General features: G+C 41.3%; 2 protein-coding genes across 9 annotated transcripts in view; one reads left to right on the forward strand and one right to left on the reverse strand.

Moving 5' to 3' along the window:
* DNAH3 (dynein axonemal heavy chain 3) overlaps nt 1-12,592 on the forward strand; it is a 221,930-nt gene extending 209,338 nt beyond the window's left edge. For 2 of the 3 annotated variants that reach the window (XR_014072618.1, XM_081554574.1), the window contains exons 58-61: nt 1,075-1,217; nt 4,278-4,482; nt 5,301-5,438; nt 12,188-12,592. Coding sequence is in view for 2 of the 3 variants with exons in the window: in XM_081554574.1 (XP_081410700.1) it covers nt 1,075-1,217; nt 4,278-4,482; nt 5,301-5,438; nt 12,188-12,541 (840 nt within the window). In the remaining variant the exon portion in view is untranslated. Of the gene's footprint in view, nt 1-1,074; nt 1,218-1,870; nt 2,045-4,277; nt 4,483-5,300; nt 5,439-12,187 lie in introns of those variants that run through there. The other variant, XM_081554575.1, reaches the window with a different exon arrangement.
* A 3,433-nt stretch (nt 12,593-16,025) lies between these two features.
* The window catches only part of LYRM1 (LYR motif containing 1), a 31,442-nt gene continuing 25,890 nt past the window's right edge, over nt 16,026-21,577 (reverse strand). For all 6 annotated transcript variants that reach the window (XM_081554633.1, XM_081554630.1, XM_081554634.1 and 3 more), the window contains 2 exons: nt 19,156-19,248; nt 16,026-16,600 (listed from right to left, as the gene is read on the reverse strand). In XM_081554633.1, coding sequence (XP_081410759.1) covers nt 16,484-16,600; nt 19,156-19,248 — 210 coding nt within the window. In that variant the 3' untranslated portion in view covers nt 16,026-16,483. The remainder of the gene's footprint in view (nt 16,601-19,155; nt 19,249-21,577) is intronic.

Consider the following 21,577-nt stretch of genomic DNA (forward strand, 5'->3'; position numbering starts at 1 on the left):
ACCAAGATTGAAAATATTCAGAAAAAAATTTCCAGAAAGTTCCCAAAAGCAAAAGTTGCATTTGCCTCACTTTAGCAGCTATTACATGACGTTTACATTGTATTTACCACTATTTACATACCATGTACATTGTTTTAGATAATATAATCTAGAATGATTTAGATTATAAATCTAGAAATGATTTAAAGTATGAAGGGAGGGAGAGATGTGTGTAGGTTATTTGCAAATACTACACCATTTTATATACAAATACTACATCCTACACATAAGGGACTTTGAGCATCTGCGGATTTTGGTTCTACAACCAATTCCTAGTGGATTCCAAGGGATGATTGAATTTGGTTTCTTAATTTGGTTCATAGTACCATAAATGGTAATACATGCGAAGATAAAGCAGCCTGGTTTGTGTGTCTCAACTTAGGAAAGAAAATACCTCTCACAGTGGAAGGGGGAAAGAAGTATATATTCCAGCCTGCCAGAGTCACAGCATGGCAGAGCTGTGTGTCTCTCCCTCATCCGGATCCTACTCCTCCTCTTCCTACTCTTCCTCTAGGCCTTGTCCATTCCTTACTTGGCTAAATTCACTGGGCTACTCTTGCTCAATGCTGAGGAATGGTTTACTGCCTTCCCAGATGCCCATGTCATTCACTGGCTCTGAGCAAAGTCCCATCTGTACCAGGAGCTGGTCCTAAGAGGCTGGCTATGAGAGCCTTGGGAGATTGTCTCCCAGGAATGACCTTGAAGATGGGAGGAGTTCTGCAGGGTTCAGCACTTCCCTGAGGCTACCTGGCTGGCTGAGCAGGAATCCCCCACCCAACCCTCAGGCCTTTGCTCTGGCTATGAGAACAGGACTCTCATTGTTTGGCTTAGAGGCAATCTCCTCCCAAAGTCTGCGGCCAGCATGGGTAGCCTCCTTACCTTCAAGGCAGAATTGGCTTCTGTAGGAGAGTTCCCAAGAAGCTCCTATAGTTTAAGTTTAAAAAGACAAATGCTCACTGCCTCAGATTTACCTGGACAAAGTCACAGCCCAGCGGCCTTATTTCTCATTCACCTCTCTAATGCTTACACTTTAAGGAAGTGGTTGAGGAGCTGGCCCAGGACATACTCTCCAAGCTTCCCAATGACTTTGACTTGGAGTTGGTCATGAAGTTGTACCCTGTGGTCTATGAAGAATCCATGAACACCGTCCTAAGGCAAGAGCTCATCAGATTCAACAGGTGGGCTGTATGGTCTTACTTGGATCCTGGGAGTTAGAGTGTGAGGGGAAGGATCTAATAGGCAGTAACTAGAAAGGACACTTGATAAAGGTTGCTGTGTAGAGTTGGTTTGCCCTACCTGCAGGAAGGCCTATAAATAGGGGCATCCCAGCATGTGTTGGTCCAGGGTTAAATCATTCCTTCTGTTCATTTGCTCTTATTCATTCATGGTGACATCTGTAAAGTGGGGTTAAAACCAATAGACTAATAGTGAAAGTAATCATGAAAGCCACTTTTATTGAGCCTTTATTACCAGATATGGCTCCAAGTACCACTCAAGCCTTTGCATTCAAACCACACAACAGTCTTTTAAAATATGCACAATTAGTAATCCCTCTACCATTGTTTTACAGATGAGAACACTGAGACCCAGAAGAGCTAAGTAATTTGCTCAAGTCACATAGTCATTCAATGACTGAACTGAGTTTGAACTCAGACTGATTCCAAAGCCCCTGCATTTAGCCAGTATGTGAAATCAGGGTAAACTTATAAAGGGGTGGGGAGAAGTTCAACCCACTGCCTCTACTCCAGGTGCAAGGAGTGGCTGTTATAAGATGGCATGGGGCTAAGGGTTTCTGGCCTTCTATACTAGTCCCCTTTCACTTCTCCTCCAGAGCACAGAGCGCAGTGGGATAACCTTGATTTGATTTCTCGATAGTCAAAACTGAAAGCATTCCAAAACACCATCTAGGAGAGATGAGAACTCATCTCTTCCACCTTCAAGCTGCTCCACATACTCTATTTTTGTTTTTTCTTTTATTTTTTAATTAATAAATATTGTATTCTCATTGTTTTCCTCTCATTTTATTCATTTATTACAAACCCTTGTGTCGAGGGCTGATTTTCAATAGACTGCAGTGAGGGAGCTGCTCTGCTACCTAATAAACCCCGAACCAGAAGCAGGTCATCCAGGGAATGGTCTAGCACCAGGTTCCCCAAGAATGTGTGGCGGGGCGAGGGGGCGGCCGCCTTTCGGGCCATGCCCCGTGTCCCAGGACGAAGGGCTGTCTGCACTGGACCCCAGTCCTGATGCACAGCGGGGCGCATCACACCAAGCCCCCAGGATGCTGGTGGCAGCCCGCTGGCAGGGACGGTGGGGGACCTGCTCTCCAAGGACTGTTGATGCTACCATGGCGCTGCCGTATCCTTCCGCCTGAGCGAGATTCTGACTTAGAAGCATTCAGTCATAATCAGACAGATGGTAACTTCGCCCCATTGACTCCTCAACCAAGCACATACACCAGATGTCTGAACCTGCGATCACAGACTCTAAATGCTGCTGTCTCCATTTTTTGCTCAATGGTCATTGCTTAGTTATAGGGACAACCCTGACTCTGAAAGACAAGGGAACTTGAAGAATTTCATCTAAGAATTAATTGACCCCCTTAGTTTTAGTGTTACTCTCTAGAGCCAATAGTCAGTTGGCCATATGGGTGTCCAAGTAAAATACAGTTTGAGTCAAGGATGATGACTACTTGAGTCAATACCTTGGTATGATAGGATGCAGTCCTCATTCATCCAGATACCAGGCCAATGACTATCCTCATCTGCCACTCATTTGCCCTTAACGTCGTTGGAGCTCTTGGTGATTACAGTCACCTTCATTAGCCTTTGGGCTTTCCTAGTAGCTGAGTCGGTAAAGAATCTGCCTGTAATGCAGAAGACCTCGGTTTGAGTCCTGGGTCAGTAAGATCCCCTGGAGAAGGGATAGGCTACCCACTCCAGTATTCTGGCCTGGAGAATTCCATGGACTGTATTGTCCATGGGGTCGCAAAGACTCAGACACAACAGTGACTTTCACTAGCCTTTACCACTGGCCATTATAATAGAAGAGGGTAACAGCACTTATAGTTTAGTGATGCTCAGGATTAATTACATTGGGCAATACTGTAACATACCTTCCCATTACCCTTTTTGGGTTTTTTTTTGCCTATTCACCTAGTGGTATGAGAAGCCCAGAATGACAGTTCAGCTTCCAGTTCAGGGGACCCATTATTGTGTCTTCTAGGGCAAATTTTCCTCCTTGAGTACTAAATATGTTGAAACTAGCAGAGCTCATAGTTGCAAGAATAGAAATAGAACTTTTGCAAATAGGTCTTTGGGTGTAATAGCGGTCTGTGGTAGTTTTGCTCTTAACTCCTCAGCCAAGTGTATACATCTATAACGTGTTTGAACCTTAAATTCCTCTTAATGTTTAGTGGTTACACATTCAGGAATCTGTATCTTGGGTTTAAGCATTCTCATGTCCACTTGGCTAGGATTCCATAAATCTTTGGACATGACAAGCTCGCTCTGGTAGCAGATTCTTTGGCACTCTCAGGTCCCTCTGGACTTGGTGAGTCCTCAGAGACCAGAGACAAAGACAGGTGATCTTAGAAACTTTTAGGCTGCCCTTCAGCTGCCTTTTCTCAGGTAGGCATGAACCTCATAGTCTATAAATTGAATTTTGTTTTTAAAACATAGAAGAAACCTTAAAACTGCATTACCCTTTGACCCAGAAATTCTACTTTTACTAGGAATATCATTATAAGTCTCTGCAAAGTTTGATATAGATGGATGTCCCTATTAATGTTATTTATAGTAACAACAATCTAGAAATAATATGTTTCAGCAAGAGGAATATTTAGATAAAATAGAACACCTTGCAGTCATTAAAAAGGATGATTTTAGGTAGGTCTCTATTGAATAGGAAAGATGTTCCCTTTATGGTAAGAGAGAAAAGCAAATTACACACACACACACACACACACACACACATATATATATATATAGTATGATCCCATTAAAAATAATTTGTGTTTACATATAGAAAAATCTAGAGAGATACACATCAGCATTATCTTTAGGTGGTGAGATAATGAGTGATTTAATTTTTTCTCATCTTTACAATTCTACTCTCATGAATGTATATTATCTGACTTCTTAAAGGAAGAAAAGTAAAAGGAGACTTGGAGTCAGTGCACTTGGGGTAGAATGAGGTCAATGGAGAGCCAGGCTGAGTCTTCTCCTTTGTTCTTGCAGATTAACGGAAGTGGTTCGCAGAAGCCTCATCGATCTTGGCCGAGCAATTAAAGGGCAGGTTCTGATGTCTTCAGAGCTGGAGGATGTCTTCAGTAGCATGCTTGTGGGTAAAGTGCCAGCCATGTGGATGGCAAAGTCCTACCCATCACTGAAGCCCCTGGGAGGCTATGTGGTTGACCTACTAGCCCGCCTGGCCTTCTTCCAGGTACCTCGGAGTCAGGGTAACTGGGCACCTCGGATTCTCATTCAGGTGGAGAGGACATTCTGAAATGACAGGTTAGAGGTGGAAAGCGATAGGGTAGCCACAGAGCATCCTGGATTTAGCATCTACTGGAAACTCTTACTTGGGTTGAGGACAGGAGGGAGACTTTCAAAGTCCTTTGAAAGATTATAGCCTATAAAGGCAGGAGTAGGAACGAGAATAAATGCCACAAACCAGTGTTTCATGGGCAACATACAGCTCATGGGCTAATAGATAGACTTGGTTTGGCTACCTGGTAATTTAAACAACTACTGAAGCCCGAGCACCCTAGAGCCTGTGCTCCACAACTAGAGAGTAGAACCTGCTTGCTGCAACTAGAGGAAAGTTTGTGCAGCAATGAAAATAAATACAATTTTTAAAATATTTAAAAAAAATAAAATTCTGAGCTAGCATATAAATACTGGATTATTACATATCAAAATACAGATGTTTGTCCTGCAAAAAAAAGGAAGACCTGAATCAATGGACATGCATACCTGCATGGCAACTACTGCTGGAGTTGAGTAGCTGTTGCTTAGTTTAGACAAGACATATATTCTCTATTGCTATAGTCCCTACCACTCTCTGCTGTATCCCTGACTCCAGCTTGCACCAGTGCTTTTTACTTCAAAGTGGGAAAATATAAGATAAACTACGAAGTCTGCCAGTTTCCAGAAATATGAGAAAAAGCCTATTTCTTTATGGGACTCGTTTTTATTATTGCTTTTGAAGTATCTTTGACGTATTATTGATTTTGCATTTTTATTTCTGTGGTTCTCCAGGAATGGATTGACAATGGACCTCCCGTGGTCTTTTGGATCTCTGGATTCTACTTTACACAGTCTTTTTTGACAGGTGTCTCTCAAAATTATGCTCGGAAATACACCATCCCCATTGACTACATTGGATTTGAGTTTGAGGTAGGGGCATTTTAGGGTACAACAGCTCAAAGGGACAATCAGAGAAAGCAGTGTTGTCCATTTCCTTGAGTCCAAACATTTAGATGTGTTAAGGTTCAAATACTTCTGAGATGATACAAATGAAGTATTTAGCATGACTTAAAGTAGCTTCAAAATTATCCCCAACAGAATCAGAGGATTCCCAATGCTTTGTCTCGTTTATATAAAAAAGGAATTTTTCCAGAGGAAAACTCTGCCACAGTTGTACCAAGAACAATGAAAGCACATTCCATACTGTCTATTCAACATGGTGGACTTTTCATTTGGAAGGATGTTAAAGGTCTTGTGTAGGGCTTTACGTAAGGTCAGAGGATGCCAATAGTCAAGTATCACCCGATCCATATTTGGAGAGAAAGGAGTAAGACAGACTTTAATAGAGCATTGTAGAATTTTAAATTTTATGGAAAGATCCTATGAGATCATCTCATCCAGATGTCACAAACTAACTGCCTTAGATATTAATTTAGTTTGTAAATGAACTTGATTGGCCTTTGTTGTTGTTGTTCAGTCACTCAGTTGTGTCTGACTCTTAGGGACCCCATGGATGCACACCATGCTTCCCTGTCCTTCACCACCTCCCAGAGCTGGCTCAAACTCATGTCCATTAAGTCGGTGATGCCATCCAACCGTCTCATCCTCTGTCGTCCCCTTCTCCTGCCATCTTCAATCTTTCCCAGCATCAGGGTCTTTTCTAATGAGTCCACTCTTTGTGTCAGGTAGCCAAAGTACTGGAGCTTCAGGTTCAGCATCAGTCCTTCCAGTGAATATTCAGGGTTAATTTCCTTTTGATTTCCTTGCAGTCCAAGGGACTCTCAACAGTCTTCTCCAACACCACAGTTCAAAAGCATCAATTCTTTGGTGCTCAGCCTTCTTTATGGCCCAACTCTCACATCCATACATGACTACTGGAAAAACCATAGCCTTGACTATGTGGACCTTTGTTGGAAAGGTAATGTCTCTGCTTTTTAATATGCTGTTTAGGTTTGTCAAAGCTTTCTTCCAAGGAGCAGGAGCAAGCGTCTTTTAATTTCATGGCTGCAGTCACCATCTGCAGTGATTTTGGAGCCCAAGAAAATAAAGTCTGTCAGTTTCCATTGTTTCCCCAACTATTTGCCATGAAGTGATAGGACTGAATGCTATGATCTTATTTTTTTGAATACTGTATTTTAAGCCAGCTTTTTCACTGTCCTTTTTCACCTTCATCAAGAGGCTCTTCAGTTCCTCTTTGCTTTCTGCCATAAGGGTGGTGTCTTATCTGCTTATCTGAGGTTATTGATATTTCTCCTGGCAATCTTGATTCCAGCTTGTGCTTCATCCACCCCGGCATTTTCCATGATTTACTCTGCATATGCATTAAATAAGCATGGTGACAAAATACAGTCTTGACATACTCTTTCCCAATTTTGAACCAGTCCGTTATTCCATGTCCGGTTCTAACCGTTCCTTCTTGACCTGCATAGGTTCCTCAGGAGGCAGGTAAGGGGGTCTGGCATTATCATCTCTTTATGAATTTCCCACAGTTTGTGGTGATCCACACAAAGGCTTTAGCATAGTCAATGAAGCAGATGTTTTTCTGAAACTCTCTTGCTTTTTTGATGATCCAGTAGATGCTGGCTATTTGATCGCTGGTTCCTCTGCCATTTCTAAACCCAGCTTGAAGATCTGTAAGTTCTTGGTTCACATACTGTTGAAGCCTACCCTGGAGAATTTTGAGCATTACTTTGCTAGCATGTGAAAAGAGTGAAATTGTGCAGTAGTTTGAACATTATTTTGCATTGCACTTCTTTGGGATTGGAATGAAATTTGACCTTTTCCAATCCTGTAGCCACTGCTGAGTTATCCAAATTTGCTGGCATATTGAATGCAGCACTGTAACAGCATCATCTTTTAGGATTTGAAACAACTCATCTGGAATTCCATCACCTCCTCTAGCTTGGTTCATAGTGATGCTTCCTAAGGTCCACTTGACTTCACACTCCAGGATGTCTGGTTCTAGGTGAGTGATCACACACCATCGTGGCTATCTGGGTCCTAAAGATCTTTTTGTACAGTTCTTTTGTGTCTTCTTGCCACCACTTCTTAATATCTTCTTCTTGAGTTAGGTCCATACCGTTTCTGTCCCTTATTGTGCCCATCTTTGCATGAACTATTCCCTTGGTATCTCTAATTTTCTTGAGGAGATCTCTAGTCTTTCTCAGTCTATTGTTTTCCTCTATTTCTTTGCATTGATCACTGAGGAAGGTTTTTTTTATCTCTCCTTGATATTCTTTGGAACTCTTCATTCAGATGGGTATATCTTTCCTTTTCTCCTTTGTGTTTTGCTTCTCTTCTTTTCTCAGCTATCCATAAGGCCTCCTCAGACAACCATTTTGCCTTTTTGCATTTCTTCTTCTTGGGGATGGCTTTGATCACCACCTCCTGTACAATGTTACAAACCTCTGTCCATAGTTCTTCAGGCACTCTGTCTATCAGATCTAATCCCTTAAATTTATTTGTCATTTCCACTGTATAATTGTAAGGGATTTGATTTAGGTCATACCTGAATGGCCTTGTGGTTTTCCCTACTCTCTTCAATTTAAGCCTGAATTTTGCAATAAGTTCATGATCTGAGCCACAGTCAGCTCCTGGTCCTGTTTTTGCTGACTATATAGAGCCTCTCCATCTTTGGCTGCAAAGAATACAACCAATCTGATTTAAGTATTGACCATCTGGTGATGTCCATATGTAGAGTCTTCTCTTGTGTTGTTGAAAGAGAGTGTTTCCTATGACCAGTGAATTCTCTTGGCAAAACTGTTAGCCTTTCCCTGTTTTATTTTGTACTCCAAGGCCAAACTTGCCTGTTCCTCCAGGTTATCTCTTGACTTCCTACTTTTGCTTTCCAGTCCTGTTTGATGAAAAGGACATCTTTTTTTGGTGATAGTTCTAGAAGGTCTTGTAGGCCTTGATAGAATCATTCAACTTCAGCTTCTTTGGCATTGGTGGTGATACTGAATATATCCTGCATATATATATTGCATTACTGTGATACTGAATGGTGTGCCTTGGAAATGAACAGAAATCATTCTTTCATTCTTGAGACTGTACCCAAGTACTGCATTTTGGACTCTTTCGTTGACTATGAGGGCTATTCTATTTCTTCTAAGGAATTCTTGCCCACAGTAGTAGATATAATGGTCATCTGAATTAAATTTGCCCATTCCGGTCCATTTTAGTTCACTGATTCCTAAAATGTCAGTGTTCACTCTTGGCATCTCCTGTTTGACCACGTCCAATTTACTTTGATTCATGGACCTAACATTCCAGGTTCCTATGCAACACTGTTCTTACAGCATCAGACTTTACTTTGAACACCAGAGACATGCACAACTGGGCATTTTTTCCACTTTGGCTCAGTCTCTTCACTCCTTATGAAGCTATTTCTCTGAGCTTCTTCAGTAGCATACTGGGCACCTACCGACCTGGGGATCTCATCTTTCAGTGTCATGTCGTTTCATACACTCATGGTGTTTGAAAGGTTGTGGCTGCGAGCTATGTGTTACTCTGGGATTCATGACATCCGGAGAAGATGTCAATCCGGGGCCAGAGACAAGTCTTGACTCAGTTCAGTTCAGTTCAGTCGCTCAGTCGTGTCCAACTCTTTGTGACCCCATGAATCGCAGCACGCTGACTACTTGGAGCTTTTTGTGTAGCAAAGTTTTATTAAAGCGTAATAGGGAGATAGGGAAAGCTTCTGACATAGAGATCAGAAGGGGACAGAAAGAGTGCCTGCTTGCTAGTTTTTAGCAAGGCATTTTATGTCTATTAGCAAGTTTCTAATCAGAAGAGAGACACTTCAAGTCTGAGCGAGTTTCACCAGGCCCCTCTCCCACAATATGCATCTTGAGATAGAATGGCACAAGGTGTGTCATCCCCCAGCCATAAAGTAATTGACATGAATACTGGTTTGTTGAGTCATTATCAGCCCAAGCTTGGAAAAAAAAAAAGGTTAGACTTAGGTGGAACCAATTTGAAGAAAGGCAAATTCCAAAGCCAATACATAGTTTCATTAACATAGCTTAAGAAAAACATTTTCATAATGAAGCTCTGGTTAGCTCAAGGTCTGAGAAAAGTTAAGTTCAGGCAGAACCAGGTGTTGTCAACAGAGAAGGGAAAAAAGTCTGCCACTTGCAGTTTATTTTCTCCTACAGCTTCAGTTCAGTTCAGTTCAGTCGCTCAGTCATGTCCGACTCTTTGCGACCCCACGAATCGCAGCATGCCAGGCCTCCCTGTCCATCATCAACTCCCGGAGTTTACCCAAACCCATGTCCATCGAGTCAGTGATGCCATCCAACCATCTCATCCTCTGTCGTCCCCTTCTCCTCCTGCCCTCAATCTTTCCCAGCATCAGGGTCTTTTCCAATGAGTTAACTCTTCGCATGAGGTGGCCAAAGTATTGGAGTTTCAGCTTCAACATCAGTCCTTCCAATGAACACCCAGGACTGATCTCCTTTAGGATGGACTGGTTGGATCTCCTTGCAGTCCAAGGGACTCTCAAGAGTCTTCTCCAACACCACAGTTCAAAAGCTTCAATTCTTCAGCGCTCAGCTTTCTTCACAGTCCAACTCTCACATCCATACATGACCACTGGAAAAACCAAAACCTTTGTTGGCAAAGTAATGTCTCTGCTTTTAAAATATGCTATCTAGGTTGGTCATAACCTTCCTTCCAAGGAGTAAGCATCTTTTAATTTCATGGCTGCAATCACCATCAGCAGTGATTCTGGAGCCCAAAAAAATAAAGTCTGACACTGTTTCCACTGTTTCCCCATCTGTTTCCCGTGAAGTGATGGGGCCAGATGCCATGATCTTAGTTTTCTGAACGTTGAGCTTTAAGCCAACTTTTTCACTCTCCTCTTTCACTTTCATCAAGAGGCTCTTTAATTCTTCACTTTCTGCCATAAGGGTGGTGTCATCCGCATATCTGAGGTTATTGATATTTCTCCTGGCAGTCTTGATTCCAGCTTGTGTTTCTTCCAGCCCAGCATTTCTCATGATGTACTCTGCATATAAGTTAAATAAGCAGGGTGACAATAGCTTGGAGACCTCTTACCGAGGCTGTTAACCCTCAGGTTCTCAAGGCAAGAATACTGAAGTGGTTTACCATTCCCTTCTCCAGTGGACCATGTTTTGTCAGAACTCTCCACCATGACCCATCCGTCTTGGGTGGCCCTACACTGGCATGGTGCTTATAGAAGCTTCCTAATGGGAGGGGCTGGCTGTGGGGAAAACTGGGTCTTTCTTTGGTAGGTGGAGCCATGCTCAGTAAATCTTTAATCCAATTTTCTGCTGATGGGGGGTGGGGTGGAGATGACACACTGTGTTCCCTCCCTGTGGTTTGGCCTGAGGCCACACTATGGTAGGGGTAGTGGCAGTAATGGTGACCTCTTTCAAAAGGACTTATTGCCAGCACACCACATCTCCCGGGACTGTTGTCGTCAGTACCCCTGACCTCATGGCAGGCCACTGTCAACCCATGCCTCCGCCAGAGACTCCTGGACACTCACAGGCATGGTTGGCTCAGTCTCTCATGAGGTAACTGCTCCTTTCTCCTGGGTCCTGGTGCTTCCCCAGTCCTGGGGAAGTTCTGTAATCAAATCCCACTGGCCTTCAAAGTCGAATTCCTGGGGGTTCTCAGTCCTTTTGCTGGATCCCCAGATTGGGAAATCTGTTGTGGGCCCTAGAACTTTTACAACAGTGTGGGAACTTCTTTGGTCTAACTGTTCTACAGTTTGTGGGTTGTCTGTTCGATGGCTCTATAGTGGAGCTAATGGCGACCTCCGCCAAAAGGACTTATGCCACAGACCATGCCTCCCAGGTCTGCTGCTGCCAGACCCCCTGTCCCCGCAGCAGGCCACTGCTGACCTGTGCCTCCACAGGAGACACTCAAACACTCAAAGGCAGGTCTGGCTCAGTCTCTTGTGGGGGTCACTGCTCTGTTCCCTTGTTTCTGGTGCGCACAAGGTTGGTTGTGCCCTCCAAGCATCTCTGGCAGGTCTGAGGTTTGATTCTAAATGTGATTTTGCCCCTTCTACCATCTTGTCAGGGCTTCTCCTTTGCCCTTGGATGTGGCAGGTTTGTTTTTTTTTTTTTTTGGTGGGATACTACATTCTCCTGTTGATGGTTGTTCAGCAGCTAGTTATGATCTTGGTGTTCTCTCAAGAGAAGATGAGCACACGTCCTTCTACTCCACAATCTTAAAGAAGTTTATCAGCTCTGAATCTAAACAATGGTATGCTGGGGCTGGCTCTTACTCACTCACCAGAGCCAGTTACAGGTGGTTGTTAAATAATGTATACGCTGAAATTGATCATGGTGGGGCTCTTTACACCACAGAAATTGACAGAAACTACAAATCAACGTTTTACTTCTTCTACTAGAGAACTATTTTACCAGCATGCAGCTGAATCTAACCCCTCACTTTACATATCCATATTCAGAAAGGGGAAAGATTATACAAGGCCACTAAACTAGGTAATAGTTAATGTGGCCTCCTGGTTCTTGCTGACTGGAAATCAGACATGGCCCATGTAGCATGTAGGAATATTATCAGAGAAGTCTCAGTGTCCTGGGAGACAGACAGTAAAGCCAGTTTTTACCTTTTCAGTCTCTTAATGCTGCCTCATTTAGGAAAAAGGCAGGTAACAATGGAACTCACAGCTTCCTGTCTTTCAGGTAACCACACGAGAAACAGTCATGGAGAGTAACCCAGAAGATGGGGCCTACATAAAAGGACTCTTCTTAGAAGGTGCCCGTTGGGACAGGAAAGAGATGCAGATCGGGGAGTCTTTCCCCAAAATCCTCTATGATCCATTGCCCATCATTTGGCTGAAACCTGGGGAAAGTGCAATGTTTCGGCATCAGAACATTTATGTGTGTCCAGTCTACAAAACAAGTGCCCGGAGAGGTACCCTCTCCACAACAGGGCACTCCACCAACTATGTCCTATCCATTGAACTCCCAACTGACAGGCCTCAGAAGCACTGGATAAACCGAGGAGTAGCCTCTCTGTGCCAGCTAGATAATTGATGGCATGTGTCTCAACACAGAAAATAAAGAGAGTATCATTCTTGACTGAAATACAGCTTTCCTTTCTTGAGAGTCACATGGTATGACGATGATCATCAGGGAAGCCCCAGTGAAGATGACAATTATATTAATGGAGCACTAGTTATCATCTAGGTATTTTAGAGCAGTCCTATATAAAGTAGGTTATTATCCTTACTTTATGGGTTCAGAAACCAAGATATAGAGAAAGTAATATTCTCCAAGTCAGGTAGTTAGTAAAATAGTGGAGCCTAGTTTTGAATATAGGCAATAGGATTCTTCAGTCTAGACCTTGAGTCACATGGCTAAGCTCCCTGATTTTTTTTCCCTATTATTTTGCCATAACTGTCACTGAATTTTAATTGCTTCTCTCCTAATCTGTTAGATAGCATCACCAACTCAATGGACATGAATCTGATCAAACTCTGGAGATAGTGAAGGACAGGGAAGCCTGGTGTGCTGCAGTCCATGGTGTTGCAAAGAGTCAGACATGACTTAGTGACTGAATTATAATCACTGTTGTCTCCATTTCAGTGGTGCAAAAATGGAGGCTTAGAAAAGTAACTAGTTCAGTTTTACAGCTAGCCAGTGGTAGAACTGGGTCCCCAATTCTTCTTCACTAGCTTACACAGATGGGCAGAAACTTCAGGAAGAAAGGAGACATGGGAGAACCGTTATTTGTTGCTTGCCATGGTTTATCCTTGGGCTTTTAGATATCTTGCCTGTTCCTATGATGGACATGATTGTCTTCCCCTGTAGAGGCTCAGGAGGACTAAGTATCTTGCCTGTGATCACCCAGTTCTTTCACATTGAGAAACCAGGTTTTGAGCCAAGGTCTGTCTGGCTCTAGAACCCATTCATTTTTCACTGCTTCATGCTGCCTCCTTATTGAGGACTTGGGTATACTGTGATGTGGAATTTTAGAGGAGAGGTGTAGTTCCAACAACCATGTCCAAGAAATTTCTAGTTTATCACTGTTTCTCCCCAGGGCCAGCTGGAAGAGAATCCTGAAGGAGATAAAAACAAAATTCTTGATGTATTCTCAACTAACTCTCATGTAGCTCTTTGGCTCTAAATGGCTACTTCCAAAGCATTCCATTGGTCAGTTCATAGACGAGCAAAGACATAAGACTTCTTGAGTCTTACTGTGTCTGGCCTGGCTTACCAGCTTCTTCACTAGAAGAAACGTTCTGACTTAGACTGTTTTTCTTGAACGAAGCTTCTGAGAACCACATAAACATTTCAGAAAACTTGTTTGTTCATGGGAACATGGAGTCAATCAAATTCTGTTTGAGGATTGTGAATTCTGAGGTCAGCAAATCATCTAATTGATCCTAAGTGCAAAAGCAGGGCGGGGGGAAGGGTGGTTTTCCAAATCTTGCCAGTGGGCAATAAAGAATGAGGAGGCACTTTTTCTCAGCTCTAAGTATGTGGCTCAAAAACTATTTTTTTTTAAGAAACATAACTTTTTGAAAAAAATCAGAATTAACAGATAGCTAGAACTGCCATATTGTCTATTATTCCAAATAGATTGTTAAGTCATATGAGATGGAAAGGTGGTCAGGAAACCAAATCCCTGAAATCTTGGATGGGTTGAGGTAAGTCAGACTGCAAACTATAAGGCAGTAAAGAGGTTGCTAAAAGGACAACTGAAATTCAATTACAGTTACCTAACTCCAGCTTCAGCAGCAAAAAGCTGATAGAGGCAGGGACTGTTTCATTCCTCAGAGGTCAAGGGACAGAATGTTTGTATATGATGGATTAAATTTTTGTAATTTAAAAAAATTTCCCTCTGGGAAAGTGCAGTAGGTTCTTCAGAAGTCCTGGTGAATTAGAGGCTGGAACTCTGGAGCAGAAACGGCCAGAGATCAGCTCCATGAGAAGCTGTAGGCCCTATCTATAAATAGCTCAGCAGATGACATCAGACAAACCTTGTCACCAAGCTAGTTCTTTCTCTCTAAAAATCTGGCTCTTGAGTAAATAGTTTTCAGTCCTTGTCAGCATTGGAAGAAAATGTCATTAAAAGAGGGGGTGTAGGGGTTGCTTCCAAAAGACCAAAGAAGGAGATTTAATAGGGGGCTGAAGAGATAGTGAAAAAGTTATTATAAACAAGTAGGTTTCATGGAAAGTTTGGGAGGAAATTATGATTTTGTGTAATAGAATATGCATCTTTGCAAAGGCAGCTAGGCATATATAATGCACATTTAGCTTAAGATTCCTGGCACACAGAAAGTACTTAGAAGTTAACTAGCAATTAGATGGACTTTCATTTTGGAGGAGTCCTTCCATTTTGGAGGACGGATGATTTCTACTTCTCATAGAGTAAAATAAAAATTGCATATTCAAAATCACCTTGAATTACTTAGAAAGGGATCATGATGGGACAGCAAGTCATGTTTCACTCAGTTCAGCACAGCTAGTTTTTCCTCCATTGCAAGAACAGGTCATTGTTTCATTGACTGACCACCAGATAAAGTAGCTGGCTTGATTTCACAGGCCTTATATTGTTTTAGAAACACTTAACTTTAAACATTAGAACCACCTCTTGGTAGGGAACTACTCACAATGAGATCAGACAGAAAGAGACTGACTGATGGAACAGCATATTGATGTCTCCGAATTCAAGTTAGGCTGGGGTATGTGCTCAATGAATGGCTGTGGAGTGGCCAACATGCCAACCAGCACATTAAAATTTCCCTCTCTTCATCAAAGGCCTATAGCTCTATTTGTATTAAATATGTACATGCTCTATCTCTATTGACACAGTATTATATTTGCTCTCAATGTTACTGACAAACCCTGCAATATTTACTTAACCTGAGCATGAAAAAGCATGCTCCTGCTCACAGGAACATTTTTGAAACTGAAATATATATACTTTAAGTTAGAGAATCTGTATGACAAGGGAATCCTAAACTAGGTATGGGCAGGAAGTTATCAACTACTGCTTCTGAGGGTCACAAGGCCATCTTGGTAAATGGTACAGAGAGACCAAAATAAATAGAGATTTTTCTTTATTGGTGATTACTCATCCCCTCTGGAGGTAAGAGGGAATGACACTGATATACAAACGACCTGAAATGGGAATCTCACCTGTATCCACACATGCAAGGGTGTAAGTACTTTGTGTTTTGATCTGTATTTGTTCCATTTCTGTTTGGACATAATTTGAAAGCCAGCTTAGCTTTTGTACTTCCTAATTATGTTAAGATAAAATTCTCATAATGAATGCAGTATGAGTTTCTCATGAGCCTTTCAGGTCTTAGGTGTATCCAAAGTAATCACAGGCTTTAAAATAAACTAAATATATGCATTTACCTAAGATATGCACTTTTGTGTATGTGTACATCTAGGGCAGAGATGCGTCTCATATAAAATTTCAATGAAAAACCATGATTTTCCAAAGATGCACTTTTAAAGGGAAGTTATTTGGAAATGGGAAGTTCCAAAAGACAACAAAGCACACACAATAAGTCCACTTTTAGTAAATCTATAACTTGGAAAAAAAAAAAAAGGCCTAGAAATATTCTGAGGGGTAGTGTATAATTCTAAAGTAGCCATGAAAACTTCCATCAACTGGCTAATTTCTTCATGTCAGCTGGCATGTCTGGAGATTGGCATTTCCTTGAAAGCTTTTGTCACCCTTCAGTCTTCTGCCCACAGGCCTTAGTTTTGTTTCCAAGTGGTGCTTCAGTGAGGATATAAGGTCCATGACCTCTAAGGTTAGTGTTTGTCTCAACAGGCAGCAAGAACCTGAAAAACTGTACTGATGTGTGAGCACACATCATTCGGACAGTACCAATATTTCAGAGGCTTTAAGAAGATAATTGGATTTTTCGTTCTAATCACGAACTTTGTTAACTGGTTTATATTCAAAGCCTAGTTGGCTCATCATTCTCAGAAAAAAAAAAACTTTATTCTGAGTTAGGAAACTTCATCGTGAGATTTGAGATATATTGGTTTGGAAAATTTCCTCAGTTTCTCCTGTCTTCGAAGTCCCCGGCCTCGTAGTGGGGTAAGGCCCATGGGAGGCAGATGAATCTGAATAATAAGAATAATGATAATTATTATCATTAAATAATAATTTTAAAGAATTAAAAATTATAGGACTTCCCTGGTGGCACAGTGGATAAGAATCTGCCTGCCAATGTGAGGGACATGGGTTTGATCCCTGGTCCGGGAGCAAGTAAGCCTGTGTGCCACAACAACTGAAGCTGTGTGCCCTAGAGCCCGCACACCACAAATACTGAGCCTGTATGCTGCAACTACTGTAGCCCGAGCTCCCTATAGTCTGTGTTTCACAACAAGAGAAGTCACTGCAATGAGAAGCTGATGCACTGCAACAAAGAGGAGCCACCGCTTGCTGCAACTAGAGAAAGCCCACACAAAAGCAATGAAGACCCAGCACAACCAAAAATAAATAAAGATAATAAAAGAATTACAATCATTGCAGCAGCTTATATTCACCAAAGATTTACTAGGTCCTGTGCTCTCTGCTGAGTGTTAACTCTATGTTGTTGTTATTCAGTTGCTAAGTCATCTCCAACTCTTTGCAACCCCATGAACTGCAGCATATCAGGCTTCCCTGTCCTTCACCATCTCCCAGAGTTTGCTCAAACTCATGTTCATTGACTCATGATCCATCCAACCACCTCATCCTCTGTCACCCACTTCTCCTCCTGCCCTCAATCCTTCCCAGCATCAGAGTCTTTTCCAATGAGTCAGCTCTTTGCATCAGAGTCAAAGTATTGGAGCTTCAGCTTCAGCATCAGTCCTTCCAATGAATATTCAGCGTTGATTTCCTTTAGGATTGATTGGTTGGATCTCCTTCAGTACAAGGGACTCTCAAGAGTCTTCTCCAGCACCACAGCTCAAAAGCAACAATTCTTCGGTGCTCAGCCTTATTTATGGTCCAACTCACACATCCATACATGACTACTGGAAAAAACATAGCTTTGACTATACGGACCTTTGTTGGTAAAGTGATGTCTCTGCTTTTTAATACGCTATCTAGGTTTGTCATAGTTTTTCTTCCCAAGGAGCAAGCATCTTTTAATTTCATGGCTGCAGTCACTGTCCATAGTGATTTTAGATCCTAAGAAAATAAAATCTGCCACTGTTGTCATTTTTTTCCCCTTCTATTTGCCATGAAGTGTTGAGAAACCTGTATGCAGGTCAGGAAGCAATGGGTGTTGGCAATTTGATCTTTGGTTCCTCTGCCATTTCTAAATCCAGTTACATCCAGCTTCTAACTCTGTACTGATTCGTTATTCCTTATAGTCCTTATACATATTAATTCTCAATATAATCTCATAAAGAATATTATTCTAATATTCATAAATGAGAAAATGGGGCTCAGGAGGTTAAATAACTTGCTAGTGATTATATATTAAGTGGTAGAACCAGGATTTGAATCCTGATCTGTCTGACTCCAAAGCTTGCGCTCTTCTTTGCCCTATTTCCTGCATAGAGGGGAAAAATCACAGATCATATAGTGAAAGAAGAGTCCAAAGAAGGTGAGGGAAAAGTGTGTATACAAACTTGTTCTGTGTAGAGTGAAAAACTGGACCAACATAAATGTCCAGTGAAAGGGTACTGGTTAAATTATGGCATATTCTTACAAAAGGATACAATGCATCCATTTTTTGAAAGATGGAAGCAGAGATATGCAAAAAAGGGAAGTAAAATAAACAGGCAATAACAGTATGCCTAGGTTCCCATGTACTTTAAGTAAAGAAAATGTATGTACACGAGTATAGAAAAAAAGACTAAAAGGATATATTACCAAACTATTAGGTTGAGCCAATAAAATATAAAATTGCTGTTTTTGTAGGTCAAGAGTAGAATACTGGCAATTTCATATGGTCCAACTTAAAAGTTATAGTGGTCACTCCCACAGGGTGAGAATTTTTGACAATTTTTACTGTCTTCCGCATTCCTTTAAAGTTTGAATTTTATTTATTCTTTTAATTATTTATTTACGTTTGTCTGTGCTGGGTCTTAAATGCTGCGTGTGGGCTACTCTCTAGCTGTGGTGCACAGGCTTCTCATTGTGGTGGCATCTCCACTTGCAGAGCACGGGCTCTAGGGCACCCAGGTTTAGTAGTTGCAGCTCGAAGGCTCTTGAGTGCAGGCTCAGTAGTTGTGATGTATGGGCTTAGTCGCCTTGTGGCATGTAGAATATTCCTGGATCAGGGATTGAACCCATGTCCCCGCCACATTGGCAGGTGGATTCTTAACCACTGGGCAACCAGAGAAATCCTGAATTTTATTTTTTTATTAACAATTAACCTGTTTTTTAAAATAATAAACATCTTTCCATAAAGAAAGTAAAAGTTAGAAAACTATATAAATGTGAGCTGGATTTCCTTTCCATTTAGGGGAAAGTTGTACAAGTAGGACAAGTCAGGCATTCATTGACATTTTAGCTTGTTGTAATGGATTGGTGGCCATGCAAGGATAACTTATTTCCAACACGCCTCCTACAGGGGCTCTAGGCTTTTTGGCAAACACAAGCCCTCTTGGTATATATTCTTGGAAATAACTGGGTTGACAAGGATAGGTACACACCACATGTTAACTGAAGTCACACTTACTGGCCTTGGATAAGGAATCTGGTAATGTAGTCCAATTTCAATCCTGGCTGTGCATTCATCTATACACTCTTTAATCAGGTCTGTGTCTGTGAGCTATTAAAAGGGAAAAAGAGGTAAGATTGTTAGCGTCTTTCCAATGCTACATAAAGTAGAGTTACACATTTCCTTAAACTTTTTCAGTTCATTAGCCACTAAATTAACTATTGGTCATTTGAAAAATCAAAAACAATTTAAGATTTCCTGTGGATTAAACTTTTAAAAATCATTTAGCTAATGTAAGTACACAGTAAAAATAATTCAAATAATACAAAAGGATATAATGTAAAACAAAATCTTCTTCTTCCTGTCTCTCAATTCCCCTTCTCAGAGACAATTATCAGGTTTGTTTCTTTTTCCAGGGATATTCTATGCATCTATAAGTATACTTCTATAGACCTAGTAGTTCTTCTTACAAAAATGAAACCTCTGAACCCTGCTTTTTCACAAACAACTTCAAGTTCCTTCTATATTTACACATATAGAACTGCTTCATTCTTTTTTAACAGCTTCACAAAATACCAACATATGACTGCATTATAATTTAACCAATCTTCCACCAATGGACATTTAGGTTATTTCCAATCTTTTGCCATTTTAAACAATGGATCTCGTATTTTTAACTCTTACAGATATTCCCTGCAGATTCAAATTACCCTCTAAGAGGCTGTACCAATTTATATTCCTATGAACAATCCATAAATTATATTCGTACCAACAATCAGCGAAAGTGCTTCTTCATACCCTCCCCATGTTGATCAAGTGTTTCAGCAATTGCTGTCTAGAAACCCCCTGAGTAAGATATTGGAGAATGATCCACCTTCTATTTTGAACTGTAAACTGTTTGCTCATTACTGAGAAGAAATGATGTTTGAAATTTCCAAACAGTTAAACTGTGGTAGTCCAATTTCAAGTAAAGGAATAAAAAGTTCATTCTGAAAACAGAAAGCCAGGAGTAGATGAGGAGACAATGTTTTGAGGATGGAAAATGAGTCAACACATGACTCTACTAAGAGTCTGAAAGTGGGCTTCAAAGCAGAGCTGGGTTGCATCAGCCCCGGATGACACCCACAGTGAAGCCTGGGCTACCACGGCTTGCAAATTCCAAGAGTGTTACTGTCCTATGGTACCTCTTGGAGCACAGAAAAGTTCTAGGACCTGCAATGCATAAAAAGAACCACAGTTGAGTCCCTTGGGACAGAGGCTCAGCTTTCTGACCTCTGTATTTTTCAGAAGCTATTCTTCTGATTGTCTACCTTGGGGGTAGATTTCCATGTTCTCAATTGCCTATTGAGATTCAGAGCAATTAATGAAATACATTTGGGTTATTATAAGCTCTTATAGCATGTGAAGTTACAGGAGACTATTAGGTCTACCTGAGGGATTAGGGAGAAAAAAGTCCCTAATAAAGATATGGGGACTGAGGGCTTCTAGGGCTCCAGCTGTCCATCTAAACAAGCTGGATTAGAGTTCTCCAAATTCAGTCATTCAGAGGCTGCCTGCGTGACTTTGTCATCTTCACAACTACCTATACTAATATTAAACTTTCTCTTTAAATGGACTCCGTAAGTACAGTACTTTCAAAATTATCTGACATTATGTTTCCTTTCTAAAACATGGTAAAACAGTACATATTTTAAAATAAAAAACCCATGTACCTCCCCCAACACAACAATATTATCTCACTCATGTACTGGCACGTACACTCTGGCTCGTACCACACTGGGCCAATTCAAACAGAGGCAAATGAAGGATTATTATTGCCTTAACTGAAAGCTCAAAGGGTATTGAGTAGTCCTTAGGTGATTGAACCTGCAAAGCTTTACTGGTCATATACTACTATGATATCCCCATCCCCAGGTTAGACACCATGAGACCATGGTACCTGTCTTCAACTATCAAGGATGTTACCTGGGCAGAACAAATATGACACATGAAGCTACAGAAAAGGCACTATGGTACATAATCAACAGGGCAATGACTGCAGATTGCTATATAGGAATTCCGAGTAGGTGGTCATCATGGGTTGGTTGAGGGCAGAGGACTTGAGTAAGACTTCCTGGAGAAGATCAATTGAATCCAAGTAGTTGTAAGTGCTCATTAATTTAGTGACAACCACAGGCAGGGCCATGAGATATACCAGAAAGGTATAAGTAACTGTCTATGTGCTCAAGGAACTGACAATCTGGTTAAGGAGATCATACCAACATAAATGAAACAAATAAGGAAAAATAATTTTGACTATCTAATTAGGGAAAGGTATAGGTCAGTGGTCTACAAAGTTTTTGATCATCTACTTCTTTCAATAAAAAACTTCTGAGCCCTGAGAATCCCATGGTGGTTCAGTGGTTAGGACTTTCACTGCCGTGTCCCAGGGAACTAAGGT

Source organism: Giraffa tippelskirchi, chromosome 13, assembly GCF_054371585.1.
Source record: "Giraffa tippelskirchi isolate mGirTip1 chromosome 13, T2T-mGirTip1v1.2.pri, whole genome shotgun sequence".
NCBI lineage: Eukaryota > Metazoa > Chordata > Mammalia > Artiodactyla > Giraffidae > Giraffa > Giraffa tippelskirchi.